Below are 20300 nucleotides of genomic sequence, written 5' to 3'. Positions count from 1 at the left end.
AGTCAATTCTTTAGCACAGCATTCCACCCCACCACTAAGTAGCTCCCTCTCTCCACTCTCTGGGGTTGAGACCCCCTATATAAGCATTGTAAGACACCAGGCTGCAAAACAAAACCAATAAAAGCCCACTGGAGAAAACACTCACACTCACTGCTGTGGCCTCAGTCACACACACACAAAAGCAACACAATGGTTCTGCTGTTTCTAACACTCCCACTGACTTCGTGGGGAGAGGAGAACAGCAATTAGCTCTGGATCTTCAGCAGCCATGAAAAGCACACAAACAGTCCATCTCCTCCAGGCAGTATGAAAAGCAGAAAGACCTGAGCTTTTGGTGAAACCCACATTGCTGATTCTTTTCTCTGCAAACTGCTCCAGTGACACAAGCACATAAAATATTTAGAGTTACTGGATTGCTGCTTCTATTCAGCCCAGCAGTAAAAGACTGACTGATACAAATGTAGAGGAAATTCTTGAGAAAAAGAAGAAAGTCAAGTGAAGATGATGTAGGAAGATCTGATCTGCCATTGCACTGCCAGCCAAGAGTGGCCACAGGAGACCTTTGTATTTTAATTTATGCTCTCTCAGTCAGGCTGAGGAGCAGCAGCTGCTGCAGTTGGAGCAGAGAAGGCACGGCTGTCAGCAGAGCAGACAGGAGGGCAGTCCTTATGCCTGCTACCCTGCGGAGAGAAGAAAGAGCAGGGAAAGAAAGGCTTCCCCAGCAGGGACCCCTCATTGCAAAAACAGATTCTGGCTGGCAAGAGCAAGAGCTGTCCTCTTACATGAGCTTCAGCAGTATTGGTATGGAGCAGAAGTGGAAAAACAGAATCAGGAAAAAACGTTAAAATATATATATACACACTCACACATACCTGTGTATATATATATAAAAAAGTAAACATGCTAACATGGACTGTTAATCACACAGTGATTAAATCACACAGTGTTAAAATCACACTGGATTTTATTAATGCTAGAAAAACCCACAGTTTTCTATCAATTACACCTTTGGAAGTAGATCTAGCCTATAGATTAAATTCAGTTTACAGGACAGGTTTATTTCTCATTCAGTAGAATCTACCGTATGGAAGATCAAGGCATGATGCAGAACACAGTTATACAGTGAACAAGGATGTGGCAGATAGGGAACAACTCCTTGTTGCTGCCAGGAAAACAGGAATTAATCCAAGTACTTCACATATATATAACAACAACAACAACAAAAAACAAACAAAACCACCCACCCCCCCCAAAACCACACACCTAAAAACTTGAGAAAACAAAATCAATCAATCAAAGTAATGCACACTTAAATGCTATGCCTTAAAGTGTTTTGTTCCACTGTCCAACTTTTCATTGAAGTACTTCCAAAATAGATCCCCATGCAGCAAATAAAACAAATTTCAAGATGAACAGCTACCAAACTGTTTTCTCAGGCCTTTTTTTGTCTTTTTTTTTTTTTTTTTTTTAGCTTTCCTACAGCAACAAGACTAAGTTCTTTACCTGGAAATCCAGTGCCCAAGGGGTTCAGATCATGGACCTGAGCCCTGAGAATAAGAACTTAAGAACTTATAAATAATAAATGAGTGCTTCTGAATGCCTTTGTAAGTAAAACAAAAAGTCTTTGGGGAAAAAAAAGCTTACAGAGTTCTTTCTCAAGCCTAGCAAACTAGTATAAATCTGAAGCCAGTCTCTGGATGTTCAGCTAGCTGTAAAGGATCTGATCATGCTCTCTTATGAGGTTACGTTGCTCCCTTGCCTCTCTCTTCTTTGTCAGCCAGTAAATACTAGTTGTCATCCACGACACATTCTTCCCTCCTTCCCATGACTACTCTGAAAATAAGAAAAGTCTCACATTTCTTTTATCAGATGTCCAATGCTGTGGTATAAGGTAAGATAATTTTTATAAACTTGCCTTGATTAATAAGTTTGCTTGGGCTATGACACAACCTTCCAGATGTCAGGTTTATACAGCACCAGTGACTCCACTCTACTGCCTGGCCACTGACTTACCTTTTGCAACCCCCCTCAGGGTTGTACTCTCAACACAACACTGGTCCCTGCTTCACAGACAGCCTAGGCAGCACTGCCCATAAGCCATACATTTGCTTAGGAGCTTTCTCGGGGCCCAGACAAGAAAGGAACTTTACACCTTTCCTTCCAAAATAACAGGTATGTGCTACATTTGACCTTTTATGTTACAGCCAGTTACTGGAATCTTCCAAAATCATAGTCAAAGGAAGGAATAGTGTGGTGTCTGCCTGAGAACACCCTTCAGATTCACATGCCCATCACAGTTCTCTCTTGGATACTATTTTGTTACTTAACAAGGTTGTATCATAATTAATGGCAAAATTATATAAGGATTCTGGGAGTTTAGGCTTGCACGTTTCTTCCTTTTGGGAAGCATGGGAGAGGATGAAAAAGGACAGAACTGCAAGGAACTGCAATCCTCCATTAAAACTGCAACTATATGTCTTACTGTTAAAACATGGCCTGGGCTGAAAATGGTTATTCCATTGTAACTGGAGGAGCTGTGTAAAGATCCAACTAGGTCACTATCTGGAAACTTAAAGCTCCTCTTCCCAGCAGCAGGTTTTTTCATCTGTGACATCCAGCTGTAGTTGCCTTGGACTAATACACTCACTTAACTTTACACGCCTCCCAATTCAACCATCTGAACCACTGAAAAGGAAGGTGTCCAAAATTTGTTTCTTAATGGTATTGTGTGGAAAAGCCGGGGCAGGGTACAGCAGGGAGCAGATAAAAGGTGTTTCAAACTACATTCTTCAGATCCAGGATTTTCATTGTGGTTTCACAGAAGCTAAGCAGATGAACATGAAAGTTAATTGACTCTAAGCTGTAGAATGCTTTATTAGATGCCCGTTGAAACTCCACCCTCTCCCAAAGAAAGCCAATACTACCAGAAAAGAGGTACAGCTAACAACTGGATGTCACTCACTTCAGAAAATTAGAGATTCAACAATCAACTAGATAAAGTCACGAAGAAAAATATCATATAGTGATACCAAGTACAAAGATACTAATTCTGGATCTGAAAGGCTGGGGATTCAGAGCATATTCCCTAAGATTTATCATTATGTACCTGCCTTGTTTCTTACACTTCTCACCAGCTGTCTACCGCTGGTCGTTTTCTGAGGATATTTACCTTAAACATATCTACTGCCTGGTCCAGCGTGATCACGGGTATGGCCTCTTAGTTGCATTTCTAAAAAGGCTGAGGTCTGCCTTGGCAGTGACACCCTATTTTAGTTATTTTCTATCTGAGGAAATGCTTCAATCCAAACATAGTATTAGATGTCAGAGAGAAAAGACTAGAAAACCTCACAGCACATCACCCATCAAAGCTTCAAGAGAACTTTCTGTCTAGCCCTGTGCAAGTTTTCATCCTTGCGTCCTATCCAAATCCAAGAACATTCCCTTTTATTTTATATGCAAAATGCCCATATTAAAGGAACTGATTAATAGTGTATTATGTCTGAATTTAAACCAATGTTTTAATGCTATATATTTTCACTAAAGTAATATAATTTCTTGAAAATTTCAGAGCTACCTTTAATAAGCTCACAAAATTACTTCCAATACTAATCTTTGTATTTACTCCTTTGCTTCCAGTTACTTTATGATTATAATTTGTTAGGAACAAACAACAAATACATAAACTTCACCCTACTCTCATTCTGAACACTGAGAATGCTTTTTGAAATTTTGTAACAGTTTACAGCCACGAAGTACAAACTGCTGGCATTATCTCAGATTAAGCCAGAAAGAATTTTCACTAGACACATATTGATCCCAAAGTTCAAGGGAGAAAGAAAAAACCACACCTTAATCACCCTTCAGCAAAGTGCAGTAGAAATACCATTCCAGACAAATTCCTACTGGGTCATACCAGACCAGTATCAATGGTTTCGTTTCCATAACTTCTGTAGTAACTGTAGCTCTGCAGACTTCAACATTCCTTTCATACCTTAGGCTTTCCTAATTCAACCTGGGGTTGATCAAAGGTATCAGACTTTGAAAACAATATGGAAATGACAATGAGCTTGACACAGACTTGAGCTAATTAAGATTAAATATTCCCAAGGGACATTGCTCAGTGTACAGTAGGGGGGACTTTTGCAGACTGGGTCTGTCCACAGAAATTACTAATTATGCCAAATACTAATTGCAGGGTTGGTGTTTGATGTGGACACCACTCACAAAAAAAAAACCCCATACACAGCTTTAAATCAAGACAGGTAAAGCAATTTGGTGCTTCTGTAGCAAAATGGCTCCCCCAGTCACATCCTCCCCTGAGGGAAGTTGTTCTCCTCCCATGTCACTCTTCACCAGACTCCCAGTTGGTCCATGAAGCTGTATCTTACACAGGCTTTAAGTTGGTTTAGCTGGCAAGGACACCATCTTCAAATTCCCCCTGGGACAAAACCACCAAAACTCCAAACTACCTTTGAATTGTATGGGACCCCAGCTGGAAATTAAAGATTATTCAAAAATGCCTTTTTATCACATCTTTCACACCACACAAAATACAGCAAAGATATTTTAAAACAAACAAACAAACCAACCTGTTCGAGGTATTTAAATTGTTAATCCACACAAAACTAACAGAACTCCAGAGTACATGATCTTTAAAGAAACATTTTTTCACTTCTTTATCATTAACACTTTAACTTGTTTAATAATAGCTGTAGATACGTTGATATATTGTTTCTTCACACACTAGAGGGAAAAATAAGAGCAAGATTATTTTCCCTAGGAAACTCCCTTGCATTAAATCTAGTTAAAAGGCAAGGCTCAGCACATCTCCTCCAAAACCTTGGAACCATTTTTGGCTCTGGAGGTTAATGTTTCATTTAAAGGTATGTGACAACGTAGCAGATTAAGGATTCAGCGCAATAGCTCAAAGTTCTTCATCTCGATAGGTGGTATGATGAATCTAAAAGCAGGGATTGTTAACCTTGACTTTTTTTTTTCTAAACTATCAATAAGAATCAGTTTCACATTTCTTTAAAGCCTTCCTTAAGAGCAAAAAGAAAGGTGGCTCTTGATGTTTACTTTTAACAGTATTGAAAACACTGGAACTAGCACGAAGTATAACTACCTACTCATATTGTTTTACTACAAAGTGCTGAAACAATCCAATAGTAGAAAATAAATGCAATATTCATCAAGTTCTGCACTTAGAGAGACTGTTTTTACTTCTTCTCTATCAATCACCAAAGCATAAAGAAAACTAGACCAAAATGTTCAGTCCCCATTCAGCCGTAATTTGATTTTCAGGCTTGATTTATATACACAGCTTCTTTTATGCTTTGTTTACAGAAATTCTTTTATCTGACACACTAGCTTACTTGATAAGACACCATTAGCAATAATAGAACATACTTCATGCAGAAGCCACTATCTTTAATCTAAACTGTTGTTAAAGTTCAGATGCCACTAATACAATGTGGAGATTTCTTAGGGAGCTGCTGGTAGAGCACATCAGTAGTGGTGCTTTAGAGCTGGGCATTAGCAGCTCCCTCGGACACAAACTCATCATGAAGTTCCTGTTATTATGTACATGCCTGGCAAAAGCAGGACTCAGTACTCAATGAAGTGCTATGAATCACTACTTATAAAAAATGACAGCAGTGACCAGCTTGCTGTCCAGACTGGTAGCAAGGCACATACACTGTTTTCTGCACATATTTCAGCACATGTAAAGCTACTTTGTACAAGCACACTACTACTCTACAATTAGAGAAAACACAGTCACAATTGCTTGCTGAGGATGAACTCTGCGTCCTTCATCAGCTAAGTTCCCTCAATGATCTAAGTGTTAGAGTCTCATAGAGCTCCTGTTGCCACAGGGAAATTATCATGTAATGGATGCCCAGGCAAGCTGCTTACTCTGAAACACAAATGAGCAGGAACACACCCTGGTAGGCTCGACTATTGTCTGCCAGAGATTTTGGTTAGACCACTCCATCATTCTTTTTGCCAGGATTTAACTACTTAGGCAACTGAAGTAATTACTCCAGCTCTTTTGAACAACTTTTCAGTGTTTTGTTTGGGGGACCTCTTTGGGCTTTCTCACACATCCTCCTTTTTTTTTTTTTTTTTTTTTTAAAACCTACATTGTTTGTAAAACAATTATGCAGCTTCCAACAAGTGATTCCCACTGAAGTCAGCAAGATCTGTCTGCTCTTATGCAGAGGGTCATAGTAAGTACCCAGTCACTAACAGTGCTGAAAGCCTTTGCGCTCTATACTCTAAGTGCATGAGGGGCTAAGCAGGGGGCTCATGCAAAATTAATAACACATCAGGAAGTGGAGGAGGGAGAGGGAAGCCACTTAATAATTGATCCACAGTTTGTTTTCTGTGAATTCTGAAACAACTTTATGGGTGTTTGTTTTGGTTTGCCTTTGTGTTTGTTTTTTCCAAGGTAGAAAGTTTTTGAACTAAAATTCTACTAACAAAACTGAGTGAAACAATGACAAGAGCAGCACTTTGATAACAATAACTGCAGAAAAGTATCTTCCCAGAAACAAAAATGGAAATGGAATAAAAAACAAAGCACGTCTTTTTTTCAGACAAAATATGACTACCCTCTCACTTTTATAAGCTTACATTCTTAAACACCTTCTGCTTTATGAACAAATGTGTGTATTCCATTCCTGCTTATTCTGTGAAAAATTACAAGTTTCTCTTCTCACCGTCATTTATACAGAAGTCCAATCATATCCCACAATGCAAAGTCCATCTTTCCATCTTAAGTCCTTCAAACTCATCAAGCTAGGAGTCTAATACTGCTCACTTGAACAATTTTGATAACGCACAATTTTGATATACCAGAATTGTTCTAGCTTGCTCCATAAATATCATCTGCAGTGATTTTAAGGACATGTTACAATGGCAGATAGGAACAAGGTAGCCTTTTAGCATCTGACCTTAGTACCCTAAGAAGATTTAAGTAGAAATACTCACCAGAGTTCTGATGCGTCTCCAAAGATATAGGAGTCCCACCAACTCTCATCATAAAGTACTTAGGACTTCACAGTATGTTTCTAACCCATACAGCAGCAATAATCACCAGCATATTTAAATTTCAGCCCTGTACTCCAGCCTCAAGTAACACCACTGAGATCCTGGACTTCAACAGCAACAGGCCTTCCACATGGTGCAAACAGGAGACTCAGCACATCCCTCAAATCTCTATGAGCATGCCAGTCCCTAAAATAGCCTCATCCATTCTACCTCACTTGATTCTACACAGCTCAGTCCTGCAGCAATTTTTTATGAATTGTTATGAAATGTGACATTCTTCACATCAGAGCAAGAGCTGTATGCACAGCTTTGATATTCACCAGACTTACAGTTTGACACAGTAACTAAAGAAGTATTATCTCCCATGGTGTTATTTGGGAGGTCTTGCACCAACATGAGGCTTGCTGTTTCAAAAGGAGATGCTTGCACATTACACTGAAAGGTGTACACGTGCTTATGGAACAAAGCTGTTTGTCAAATAGGAACAAGAACCTTATAAAATAGTACAAAAACCAGCCAGTGTTGGGTTTTTACTTCTCCTTCCCACTTTCCTGTGGACACGTGGCTGAACTCCAGTAATAGAGTTCGCAAACTGCCTCTCTTGCGGCATGACAGTGACCATGTAGAGGCTCCTATGAGCTTTCCACTCCAGGTGACAAGTGTAAGAACAGACACAGAAAGGACTTCCTTGGAGAATAGAACAGAAAGAACAGCCTCTGCAAGCTGGAGTAGAGCACAAACTGAAAGATGGGCAAAACCAACAAGAATAGGGTATTTACAAGAGGCAAGGTAATTTCTCTAGGCAGTAGTGAGCTGCTGTTGACATGAAAACCACAAGTAAGTGGAGTACTTCATCACTGCCATTTAACAGGCATGGTACATTTAAAACAATATATGAAACACTAGATGATAGAGAGTTCACTAGAAATCCTACACACACACCTATTTCTGGGATGGGGAAGTTGAAGACAAAAGCTACTGTAGCCCACAGCTGTCCTTTTGCCTCTCAGATGTCAGCCCCACTGCAGGACAGCTGATAAGATCATGAATCTATGGGGCAGAGAAGAGTATTCAAATAAAAATGGCCAGATGGGAGTCACAATTCATTCATCTACTACAGTGGCACAAACCCTTGAGTGTCAGTCTCATCAGGATTGGGATTGGTTTTCTTTAATATGCAAAGTTATTAGCTGCATTCTCGCAGGAGCTACTTCCTCTCCCACAGGTATGAGAGTGGCTTAGGAAAAATGTAGGAAAGCAGAGGCCAACAAGGATATAAACCATGTAAAAATGCAATTGGCTTACGTTCTTGAGTCAAATACATACTTATTTGCATGAAAAAGTTCCTGCAGAATAAATATTGATTCAAATAACACCACAAACCTTTAGACTATCCAGGCAGTGGTTTTGCCTATTCTCAAAACAAAGAATACAAAAAGAAAGCAATGTTTTCAAACCACACCCAGCCCCACACATCTGAAGTGGGAACACTGCTTGTGACCATGCCAGAGCTCCCAGCAGGAACACAGCATCAGAATACAGTCAGAGGAAGCAAAGTCCTTCTCTGCATGCAACAGCAGTTAGATGTGTTTCCAGTCCCTTCAAGTCCTGCTTTTAGGTACATAAGTTAATAAACTTCTGCTCTAGCAAATCAGAATTTTTTTTTAAGTACTGCATTATTTTGTGTATATATTATATATATATATGCATGCATAGTGTTATATATATATATATATATATAAATGTATCTCCAGCATTGAATGCATACTAACCATTTGTATGTAACAAGCCCCCAGAAAGGATACCACTTGGGAATGGATAATCACGACAAACTCTCTTCAGAAAGGTCACTTGCCACCCCATCTAGCGGGCCACACCAATGAAGGATTAGCGTTTTTACAGGGAGTGGCACAGTGTTTGGAATAACACTTATGGGAAGGAAAAACCAGAGAGATAAATGATGGAGCTGTCCACTTAAGCTCAAATTAAGTTCACATTACAATAACCTTGGAAGATAATCACTGTTTATTGTTACTCCAACATCACTGAGCAAGCAGGAGTAAACAGAAAACCACCATAACTTTTACAAAAACAGTGAAGATCAAAGTGCACCAGAGGGGTAGCACTTACATCTGCATAAAAGTCCTCACTGGAGTGAGCTAAATATTGACCCAGCATCGTGTCTTACACCTCTGTGTACACCATAGTCCAAAACCAATTCACTTAGAGCTGATCACTTTAAGTTGATCTATGCAGGGAAAGGAGAAGCTGGTCCTACCATCTTCCCACACTTGATTCTTGGAGCCAAACAGCAAATCAATAGAAATTGACCCAGATGAGAGAGTTCTCAGCCAAATCTGGTAACTGACTGCTGTCAGTGCACTGAAGATGCATTAACACATTTGGCTCTGCAGCTTTTTGCCAGCCTCAGCTGTTTGCAGCCTCCTGCTCTCATTCTGACACCAGAATTTGCAAGGCCGCACACCAAAACCAATCCTGAAAAGCTCCCACAACCAAAGTGGGAACTGGCCCTGCAATAGAAACAGGTCCTCCTAGGCATATGGAGATGAAAAGAAAATTGAGTTAGGCAGCAGTTCATATCCCCCCTTAATGGCCATAGAGAGAAAAAGAAACAAGAGAATAGTTGTCAAGCAATACTGAATAAAAACTGGACCTTAGTTATTTTTTAACTGCAATCATACATATTTTTTATATATATTTTATAGTCTTCACAAGCCAGATGGATGAATTTTCATCTAGAAATTAATTGGATAACTCCCTGGAAAAGAGGAATTCTAATTTTACAAGTCTTACCTCTTCTTTTTAAATTATTTTAATTATATATTTAACTATTCTTTAATTATATATTTAATCATTGTTGGACTGACTGAATTCACACATACTCCTGTAGACATATACCCACATGAACTGGCAGTCAGGAAGACAATTTCTACAAAACTATCTTTTACCCACATGGAACAGGGAATCTTTCTCGTTTTATATTTAAATGGCAAAAATTAAAATTAAAAAATCTGAAACCCTTGCTCTGTGCATAGTAGAACACCCCAGTATACTCCCAGCTGAGAGGTGCCCAAGATACTTGGCAACCCTTCTCATTATCTGATTTCTGTTTTGAAACGTCACCATTTCCAGATTCTGTGCTCCAGTCTGAAACACTCCAATCACATGGCATTGCAGAGACATCTTCCACAAGGTGACATAGTTAATTGAAGCACAGCACAAAGCAACAAAACCTTTGCCAAACATTATCTATGAACCTTTTCCTCAATGTCTCTGCTCCTATATATAAACCATTTACAGCACATAGAGGGAACTTCCTTCAAACTTCTTAAATCACAGGATTTTTAAATCACAGCCCATTGGCAAACAGAATGTAGCAGAAGGGATGCAGTTCAATGAGAGGCAAGCACAGAGAACCCAGCCTCACAAGGTTAAGTATATGCCCTACACGTGGGTACATAAAGCAAAGGTATCCAACAGGGAGAACCTGTGGTGCAGGCTCGGACAAAATGACAGGCACAAGGTGGGTCTGCTTGGGATGACATCCCACACAGAGCTGCTGCACCTTTGCTTGGGGCACCAGAGCTCAGTTGAGAGAGCCTGCCCTCTTGACACAGAGAAAATTGTGACACAAAATAATGTTCCATGTCATGGAAGATTTGCCCCTAAATCAAGATAAATTAAGTTGGACTCTCATCACACATAATCCACTAACACTAGGAAACACCCCATAGGCCAAGTTACTGCAAGCATCCTTGCAGTATCACTTATTTCATACTCAGTACCCTCTAACAGTAGCTTACTAGAGCAATGACAGCAGACATACTCAGGTTTTAACTCATCAACACCATGCTGATGAAGTGAACAAAACAGAAGTCTCTATGAACCCAAAATATTGCACGTATCTAAAGACGTCTAGTCTTCTTTTAATGCCTTCTTTGAATTCAATATGACAAAGAAGGACCAAACACTTTTAGAAATAATGTTACTTGCTTACTGAGGAGAAAGGGAACCTATTTAAGCAAAAGCTCCTATAATTCTTTGGTTGTTTTTTCCCTGTAAGAAGTTTTGCTGTTGGGAAAACCAGGAGGCAGCAAATACAGAATAGGTACAAAGTGTTTTCATAGTATTTATTCGCTTTGCTGCAAAAGGAAAAAAGCTCTTCTGTCACCACACATCAGGAATGTTGCTTGAAATGATTTTCAATATGATTTGATGTAACAGAGTCTTCACTAGGAGCAGAGGCATTTTCAAGGCCTGGAAGAGGCATATTGATTTTTCCCAGTTCTGTGGGAAATCGACAGTTCATTCACAAGATCCTCTGTGTGTGATGAAATACTTATTCTAAATGCTGTCCAGAGGAAAGTGACTGGAAAGCTGAAACATTAGCTGAAGAATCTGATGTGGAGACTGATGTGCATTAAAATAAATACTGCAACAGCCTCATTTAGTTTATAATGCTAAAGGAGTAGGATCTGACTGTTTTTAGCATCTCTGCAAGTCAGGCCATCTGGAGGTTATATGAGATCACACTGAGTCAGAGTTTGATACCAAATCAAGCACCCCTGACTGCAAGCCTCAGTGTGTTAGTGACATTTTTAAATGCCAGCATACGGAGAAGGCTGAACTGCTCTAGATCTCTGTGGATGTTACAGAAGCAGCTACACTGAGCACTATGCCAACAGTGACATCCACCCACACCAACCCTTACACCTGTACAAAATACTGCTGAAATCAGGGAAAATCTCTATCCACAGAGAACCACATGGGAGAGACTGGGAGGGCCGCTGGCTCGAAATATTTTGGGTGCATGTACAGGAGAAGAGGTAAGTCAGGCCTTGCTCTGGGGAGGCGATGCCCTGCTCTGCACACACACATCCCCCTCTGGGCCTGTATCCCAGCCACACAGTGGTAACCAGTCCCTGCCACACCAGAGGCAATGCTCCACATCCCATCCCTGGAGCCCCAGTCTAGCCCCCAGAGGGGCCAGATGACCCTAAGTCCAACCTGGGGGAAGGGCTCAGGAAAGCCAAGGGTACTGAACTGAAGCATGAGGCAAGCACAGGTCTTGACCCTACCTCCTCTTGGAATTTCTATCAGCTGAACACTGCTGGAACCAGGAGTGGCAGCTATACTTGTTCTTTTCTGTATATTTCCTGTCTTTCTCTCTTCCTCTTTCTTCTTCTAACTCCCTCTTCTCAGAGTTTTGAGTAACTCAAAATCAGACAGGCTTGGAGTTTGCTTACTTGAATGGGCTATGTTAATGCTCTGTGAAGTGTTTTATGTTGAGTGAATGCTGCTCTAAACTTTTGCCAAAGTTATCTGATTTTCTGAAGTTGCCAGTGAAGTTTTCTGTTGTTTTGACCTCTTGAGAACATCTTGTCAGCATTTCTCCTGTGCATCTAACTCAAGAGCACGTGAGAAACTGTAAACCCTTTCAGGAGTCTCATTAAGTGAGTGTTTTTTGGGGCCTTGCATCACGAAATAAGCTATTTTGTGGCAGCAGCAGCAGCACGATCACAAAAAATCGGATATTTTGCAAATTCACATGATAGTACAATGAAAAAGAAAGGTTATTCTTTACTGATTTAAGGCCTAATGTATTGCTGGATTTTGCACTGTAAAACTGTTATGAAATGCAATTCAGTATATTCATTAGAAATTGGACAAGCTTTTTTTGTTTTAATTCTTTACCTCATTGTAACAATATTTGCTAATTTTTAATGAGAAACAGACAAACTGTACACGAGTACAAAGTCACCATGAAATTCTAGCTAATGTAAAAGTCAGAAATGAAGAAGTTTAAAATACTACCATACTGGAAGGCACTTTCATGGCTAATGCTGACAGTGACTTTTGGGTCATCTCTAACAGAGCTGGGTTACTTCATGAGCTGTTCAGCTCCTTGCTCTCCTGTCTACATCAATAAAACAATTACAGTCCTGTTGACAGGCTACTAGCCATGCATTTGAGAAGCGTGCTGCATATTTTGGGCAAAACAAGGCTCTCCTGAAGCACTGTAGTTTAAGACCAGAATTTCCTAGCTGGTAGAATTAGGTCAAGTGATTATTTTGGGTCAAAAATATTTTCTCTCACCTCCAGTTTTAACTGAAAGCAAAACATTATATTCTAAATGCCCATAGCAAATCTTCACAGGTTACTGCTTTTGGTTAATGGAGTATGAACTGTTGAATTATCTAGCCTGAGCACTTAACAACACATCAGCTTCTTGCTCCAAATTTATAACTTGTAGCACCCCTGGTGCCAAAAACAGCTTATCATGCTTTTTCAACATAGACTTCAAAACGTCTATTCATAGAATTGGGACTCAAAAGAAAAGGAAGTGATGTTTCACTAACTGTAAGTTCAAGTTTCTCATCCTCTACCAATCATTAACTTGCATCTTACAGAGTTTGAGGAATAAAGAATAAATTAAAGTTCACTAAGAAGTACATCAGGATTATGGTAATTCTATAGAATTAGGTCTTAGAGAGCATTCTTAAATAACAGACTACATACATACTTTCAATCCTGTCCACTGGAGAGGACAGAGAGTCCCTTACATTTTTCTTCTTACTACTCTCCACACAAAAAAAACCCTGAACCCCTCTTCTCCCCCTCCAAAAAAAAGCCTTTCCCTTCCACATCTTCTATGTGAAAATTACCCTAAATCAACTGCACCTTGTATGTAATTTTTTTGTTTGTTTACAAGAACATGTTTTCTGGGTTCTCATCTGGAAAAAGAAAGTCCTACTTCCCCAGAACAGCTCATGCCTTCCCTACATGCCTATTACATCATCCACTACAGTTGAATATGTACATCCTAATACATACACCAAAAAGTTCACAGTGCAAAGACTGCCTTATTAGAATTAAGGTAGCACAACCACCTTCAAATTCAATGTTGCAGAACCTGGATTTGTTGCCTTTATTATGGAAATATTATCAACATGCAACAAGGGCAATGGGATTAGGACCAATGATAATTTCTTTTTGCACACACAAATACCCGTAAGATGTTTCACTCGCAGAAGTGTTCTGTTGGGGCTGCCTGTGCTCTGGGCGCCATTCACATGGATCAGCTTTTCTCTGACTGGGACACTGAAGATTCAAAATTGACTCTTCATACTTTGAGACAGATGTGTCACCAGAAAAATCATACTGTGACAATTCAATCAAGGTGGAAGATTGGTAAATATATTTAGCAAATTCATCTTTAACACAGAAGGAAAGTATATAAGCTGCATATGATAGTTCCAATAATATTCTCTTGAAGCACATTGACATCAAACAAGAGAAGTCACACAATTAATCATGTGTTTTCTCTAGTTCTAGTTCCCTTATGCTTCTTCAATCTTTTAGAAAATAGAAACATCAAATAACTTAAAACAGTAATACAGTTATGAACACCCAATTTTGACAAAACAAATATTTATGAGAAAGGAAATAGTTTCTCCCATGTTCCTCACCTATTTCTTTTTATATTACCAATGATACACCCTACCACAACGTTATGAGGGAATACAAGGCAAGGAAAATTTTTATTCTAAGTATGACCTCTACAAATCTGAAGTAAGTCCCCCGGAGCCAGCAGTTACTAAATTTTAATATGCATTTGAAAGACTGAGGCTACATCTGCTTAAAGAGACACTGAGGAATTCAAGAATCCCGACCTCACAATAATGCACCTATTTCACCAATATATACACCCCCAACCTTTCACTGTTACAAAACGGTGGAGTACTTGCCCAAAACAAGCATTATTCTCTTTCTGGCAAGACCACAGGTGGAATGCTTAGCTATGCTTCATCTGTGCTATGAAGAAATGTAAAATGAAAAAATAAAAGCCATTTGATCATAAAGGGGGAGAGGAGGGAAATGAACGGAATGCTTCCACTTCTACTGCAAGGACATCCTCCCAATGCAAAGATCAAATGCTACAGAATGCATTCCAAAATTGCATGAAACAAGCCTCACATTGATTTGTTTGGGGCTTTTTTTAACCACTGTGGCAAGGGAAAAATTACATAATCAAAACTTCCTTGTGGATATCTGAAAACCAGCTGACATCAGAGAATTATCTTCTCCCCCTTTGAAAAACAAACTATCAACAATGTACAAAATTTAATAAGCAATCTACTGGTTGTCCTTTAAAGGTCAGTGCACTTGTCCAACACTTTTCCTGTAACACACTTACATAACCTTATTTTCTTCCCGCTACCTCTCTGTAATTCAGAAGACTATCTAGATTCCCATATAGTTGCCATCACATACAGCAGATGCCAAGCAAATTAAAACACAAGTTATGACTCGTAGTATGCTGATGTATCATAATTGCAGCATAGCTCATAACTTAGAGTGAATCACCAGATAAAGAAAAAGTTTCTGAGGTGTCAGTGCTTTTTATACATCTTTCCAATTAGACCAGGGTCAGTAGAATCAAGTGTGGATTGAAATACAGATCTTAACAATGGTATACATCCACCGTTTCCATAAATATAAAAAAGCATAGAGAACAATTAAAAACACCTCTTGAAACTAAAAGTCAGCCTAAAACTGTCTTTCTAAAGTAAGGGGGAAAGAGGGGGAAATAGTTCTTGCCCTTTGTGAAGCAGGCCAGCCTACTTTAACCTTTAGCACCATGCCTTTGACATCGTTCCACATGGAAGCCAAAGGGGGAAGGAGGTGTTGTTTGCTTGCTGCTTTGAGTACAGAAGAGTGTTCTCTGTTAGTTCATATTACAGCTTTATGCTTTACCGAGACAAGACCAGAACGGCTCATGAAAAAGCAGTGCCTACTGCAGCAGCTGCCAGCCGAGACAGGCAGCACACGGAGCGTGTGGTGCTTTAGCACCGGCAGAATGGCAGTGGAGCCAAAGCACAGGTGCGTGCACAACCAGCAGGACAGCAGCTGAGCAGTGTAAAGGGAAACACGACACTGAGTTCCAGCCTTAGATTTAGATGCATTTGTGCCTATTAGCTCTCTGTTCCAAAATATTATTTTGGAGACTGCCCAGTGAGATTTCCTTTTCCATGACAGAATAGTCTCATAAAATAAGCTTTCCTGAACAAACATTTCCAGACTATTTATCAACTTTAACACTGAATTTCCAAAAGAAATTAAGCCTGCAAATACATCTAGAACATTAATTATGCATAGATTCAGCAGATAATATTGTCTTCTACAACAGTACGAAACACATATTTAGGCACAAATACGTTACCTGGGGTGGTGCAAGCCTGAGAACTATCTCCTAAAAAAGAATACTGTCACCTTTAGTCACAAATAAAGTCACACAGCATTGGAGTGCAACTTTCCCATATTAATTGTCCTAATAATTCTCTTGTGGTTTTTAAGGCATGAAATACCTGACCAGTACAAAACAAAAAAGACAGAAAGGTCTGGTAATTTATTTTGCCCCTATTCTGTGGCATTTAAAGCCTCAGATTCTTTGTAATAACTTGAGTTTAAGTAGCAAGTACAATCATTCCCCACATAATTTCAGCAGATCTGTAATATTCCTCTATTCAAAGCACTGACAATTTTCTTGTCAAAATCATTGCTCTTCCAACTCAGTTCTCTTTATTTTTAGTCCACTGTTTTATGATGCAGAATAGAGAGTATATTCTTTGTTTACATTAACATTTTAAAAGGTTGTGTTAAAACCACTACATAATAACACTCAGATAGAAGGTCTAACAAGGTGTGCTATATATCTCCCTGTTTGCAAGACCCTGGAAAGTGTCATGGGGTTAATATGATCACCTCTTTGTCATTTCGATCTATTTACAATGACTACATTAGTGGCTATTTTTGATTACCGCTTTCTGTAAACAATCAATTGAATTTGCAATTTTCATTTACAGCTTTTCTGGCCCAGTTACTGAAGGGTCTGCTATTACTTCAGTATAAACAACATTAACATGTATTCAACAAGAGTATCTGCCTAGGTTTTCACTCCAAACCAGGAGAGACATGGTAATAAATGCTGGCTCTCTCATAAAGAGATTACAATATTCTAAAGAAATTACTAAACTCTCGAAGTGCTTGGTCTTCGTGAATTTCAAGAAGTTTAGCCAGGAACACAAATGAGACAATTAGCATTTTGCAAAAGAGGAAATCTGCAAGCAAGGGCCACACATCGAGCAAGTGGCAGAGTGGGTGATACACAATTGTATTTTTTCAGGCTTTCAGATTAGCATTCCAGCAGTATAAAGCCTTTAGCCCATTCCGTTACAACAGAGGCACACCTGTCATCATGCAGAAGCTATGCTGCATCAGCCTCAGGAACACAGGAATAAGAAAAAGACTAGTTACAGAAAACCTAAAACATAACCACTTCCCCACTTGCACCATCCACACATTCACCTGCAGAGAATAAAATGAAGGAAATTACAGAACATAGAGCTTCTGACAGACCAACAGTGTGTGAAAGGCCAAGTTAACATGGCTATGTAGATTCCACCATAACTTCCCTCTCTCAGTCCAAAGACACAGCACGCAAGTGATCCTCACACTACTTGCTCCCTGCTGAAAAGTATCTGTGTTCACAGCAACATATGCCCAGCAGAATCAAAACAAAAAAACAGACAAGGGAAAAGAACCATGGCAAACTCAACAACCAAAAACTGAGCCAAGAGTACAATCACAACAGCTCTATAGGGTCAGAATAATACAAAGCTTGCTACCGTTCATCTGCAGGGGTCGGTCTGGGGCCAAGTAAACACTGACATAAAGCCACAGTCAGCTTCACTCTCGCAGCATATCTTCTTGTTTAAGGCAAGGTATTACAGTATAAATGGACTTAATCAAAACCGCCATCCTTTCAAAACATCTTCCTCAGGTATCTTAATTTTCCAGGAACACAGATCTGAGGTGAGCTATGGATACCTGCTATCCACATAACCACCGTCCTCTGTTCTCCCCAAGGGGACAATCAGAAGCTCAGCACTGCTCAGAAGGTTTCTCTCCTCTATTCCTCCCTACCTTCATCCATAACTTTCAAGGTGGTGTTGGGGCTTTTTTCCCCAAGTCTCCTTTCTAGTCCAAACAAGCCGCTATATGGGATATGTATTCAACTTGCTTCCAAAGCCCCTCAAAAACACACCCACACCATCTGGGTTCAATCCAGAGCTCGATGATCCTGGTGGGTCCTTCCAACTCAGAATATCCTGTGAATCTGTGAAGCTGGGTTTATGCGTGTTTCTCACTGCTGTGCAGAATACCTCATGGAAAGAGGGGAACTGTACATGTAAGAGCCTTCACCTGACTTTAACATTCCACGCAGTGAGACGACCTCACCACTCACGTGTGTGAGAAGGCTCACCCCCTCCCCTCCCCCTCTGTGGTTATGAAATTTGGTATGAACATCCAAAAACAGCTGCTTCTCTTTCAAATCCAACACATCGGGAAGATGCTAGAAGTACTGTTACAGGCAGGTTACATTTCACTGTACAGTTCTGCCTACTCTACAGCCGGTGGGGAACGGTGCAACAAGATACTGTGCAGGCAGATCAAGCAGCACAGCCAGGACAACAAATACCCAAACAGGCCTCCTACGGGCTTGCACTTTAGGGATGGGTGGAAATACCGTTTCCCCCCTCCTCCATCCTATTATTGCTACTACTACTATGTGTTAATAGCTAATCATAATAAACCATACACAACTTCATCACTGTGAAATCATTAAACAGCACTGCACAGAGAACCTGAGCTGTGATTCTTTCTACTATTTGCATCTAACAGGGATGGCAGCATGAAAACATGCAGATCAATTCGTTCTCCAGGCCTGGGTGCCCGGTTGCTCCCTTCCTCTCCCACCACAAAGCAGAGGTCGTGGAAGGAAGAAGGGAACAGGAAAAAAGAAAAAGACGGGGCGAGGGGAAGAAGGCACTAAACCCGCTTTACAACAAAAGCAATTAGGAGGGCCGGAAGGGAAGAGGAACCGGCACCCCCGGGAGGTGGAGGAATGCAGCACCACAACTTGCCCGGGGAAGGGCTGACCGGAGGCAGTGGCACACCGGCCTCGCACCCGCACCTCATCCAAAATCCCCCCGCCGCCTCTCGCCGGGCTGTCACACGTCCCTGTCGCTCCTGGCCGTGCTCAGCCCGGGAGCGGCGGCGGCCGGGGAGGTGGAGGAAGCAGAGGAAGATACAAAAACGGCCCCACTTACCCAGAAAATGACATTGAAGCCGAAGATGAAATATTTGATGCAACAACTGACTTCAGGCCCCTTGTAGTGCTTTCCGGACATCCTCTGCGCTCATGAAGACGCTTTGCTCGCAGCCAGGGTGAGAACCAAAAGGGGGGGGGGGAGGGGGGTGTGAGGGAGAGGGAGAATGGAGAGGAATAAAAAAAAAAAAAAAACCAAAAACAAAAAAGGAGGAAGACCAGGAGGAGGCGTCCGGGAAGACTGGAAGGAGGGTGGGGGGCAAGACTATGAGGAGGGGTCCGGGGGCGGCGCGGCGGGCAGAGCTCAGGGCCGGCTCCGCGCCGCGGGGAGATGCGGCAGGAGCGGCGCGGCGGCGGGTCGGCTCCGACTTGCCGGGCGCCGGGGATGGCCGGCGAGCAGCTCCCACCTCCTCCTCCTCCTCCTCTTCTCCCGCATGGAGGAGGCCCCGGCTGCTCGCGGCGGGAGGCAGGAGAGAGCGACAAGGAGCGGGGCGGCCGCCGGGAAAGGCACCGCCGGGGCAGGATCGGCCCGGGCAGAGGCCGACGCCGCGCGCCCCCTCAGCGCCAAGGGCCGCCGCTCGCGCCCCGCCCCGCCCCGCGGCGTGATTGGCAGCGCCCCCCGCCAATCCGGCCGCGAGAAGGCCGAGGGCGCTGAGGGCGGGGCGGGAGCGGCCCTGAGGCTCCGCCCGGCCCGGCCCGGCCCGGGCGTGCCAGGCTGAGGGACTCCATCCTTGCATCCCGCCATCCCTCCAGCCTTCCATTCCTCGATCCCTCCGCTCCAACTGCCCGGGGTGGCGCAGGCCAGGGAATGCCGAGACAGCGAGGACTGGCCCCGCCTGGCACGGAGAGCACCGCTCCGCAGCGGGAGAGCTGCCAGGCGGGCAGCACCGGTTCTAGGCTGGCTGCGGTAACGAGGAGGAGCAAGACCGTAATCTCACCGTGGAGGTTGTTCTCAATGGGCGCCGTCAGATCGCCTCCCACATGATCTGGTATGCGCCACACGCGCAGAAACACATGAAGAACCATTTTACAATGATTGCTAGAGTTTATATTT

The 20300-nt window shown here is 41.7% G+C and overlaps 1 protein-coding gene across 3 annotated transcripts in view; it reads right to left on the bottom strand.

Moving 5' to 3' along the window:
* Positions 1-19702, bottom strand: part of TSPAN5 (tetraspanin 5) — an 84889-nt gene extending 65187 nt beyond the window's left edge. For all 3 annotated transcript variants that reach the window (XM_082281229.1, XM_082281230.1, XM_082281231.1), the window contains exon 1: positions 19248-19702. In XM_082281229.1, coding sequence (XP_082137355.1) covers positions 19248-19328 — 81 coding nt within the window. In that variant the 5' untranslated portion in view covers positions 19329-19702. The remainder of the gene's footprint in view (positions 1-19247) is intronic.
* Positions 19703-20300: the final 598 nt, after the last annotated feature.

The sequence above is a fragment of the Coloeus monedula genome (assembly GCF_965178545.1).
Source record: "Coloeus monedula genome assembly, chromosome: 5".
Lineage (NCBI taxonomy): Eukaryota > Metazoa > Chordata > Aves > Passeriformes > Corvidae > Coloeus > Coloeus monedula.
This window is presented reverse-complemented; position numbering and strand designations above follow the sequence as displayed.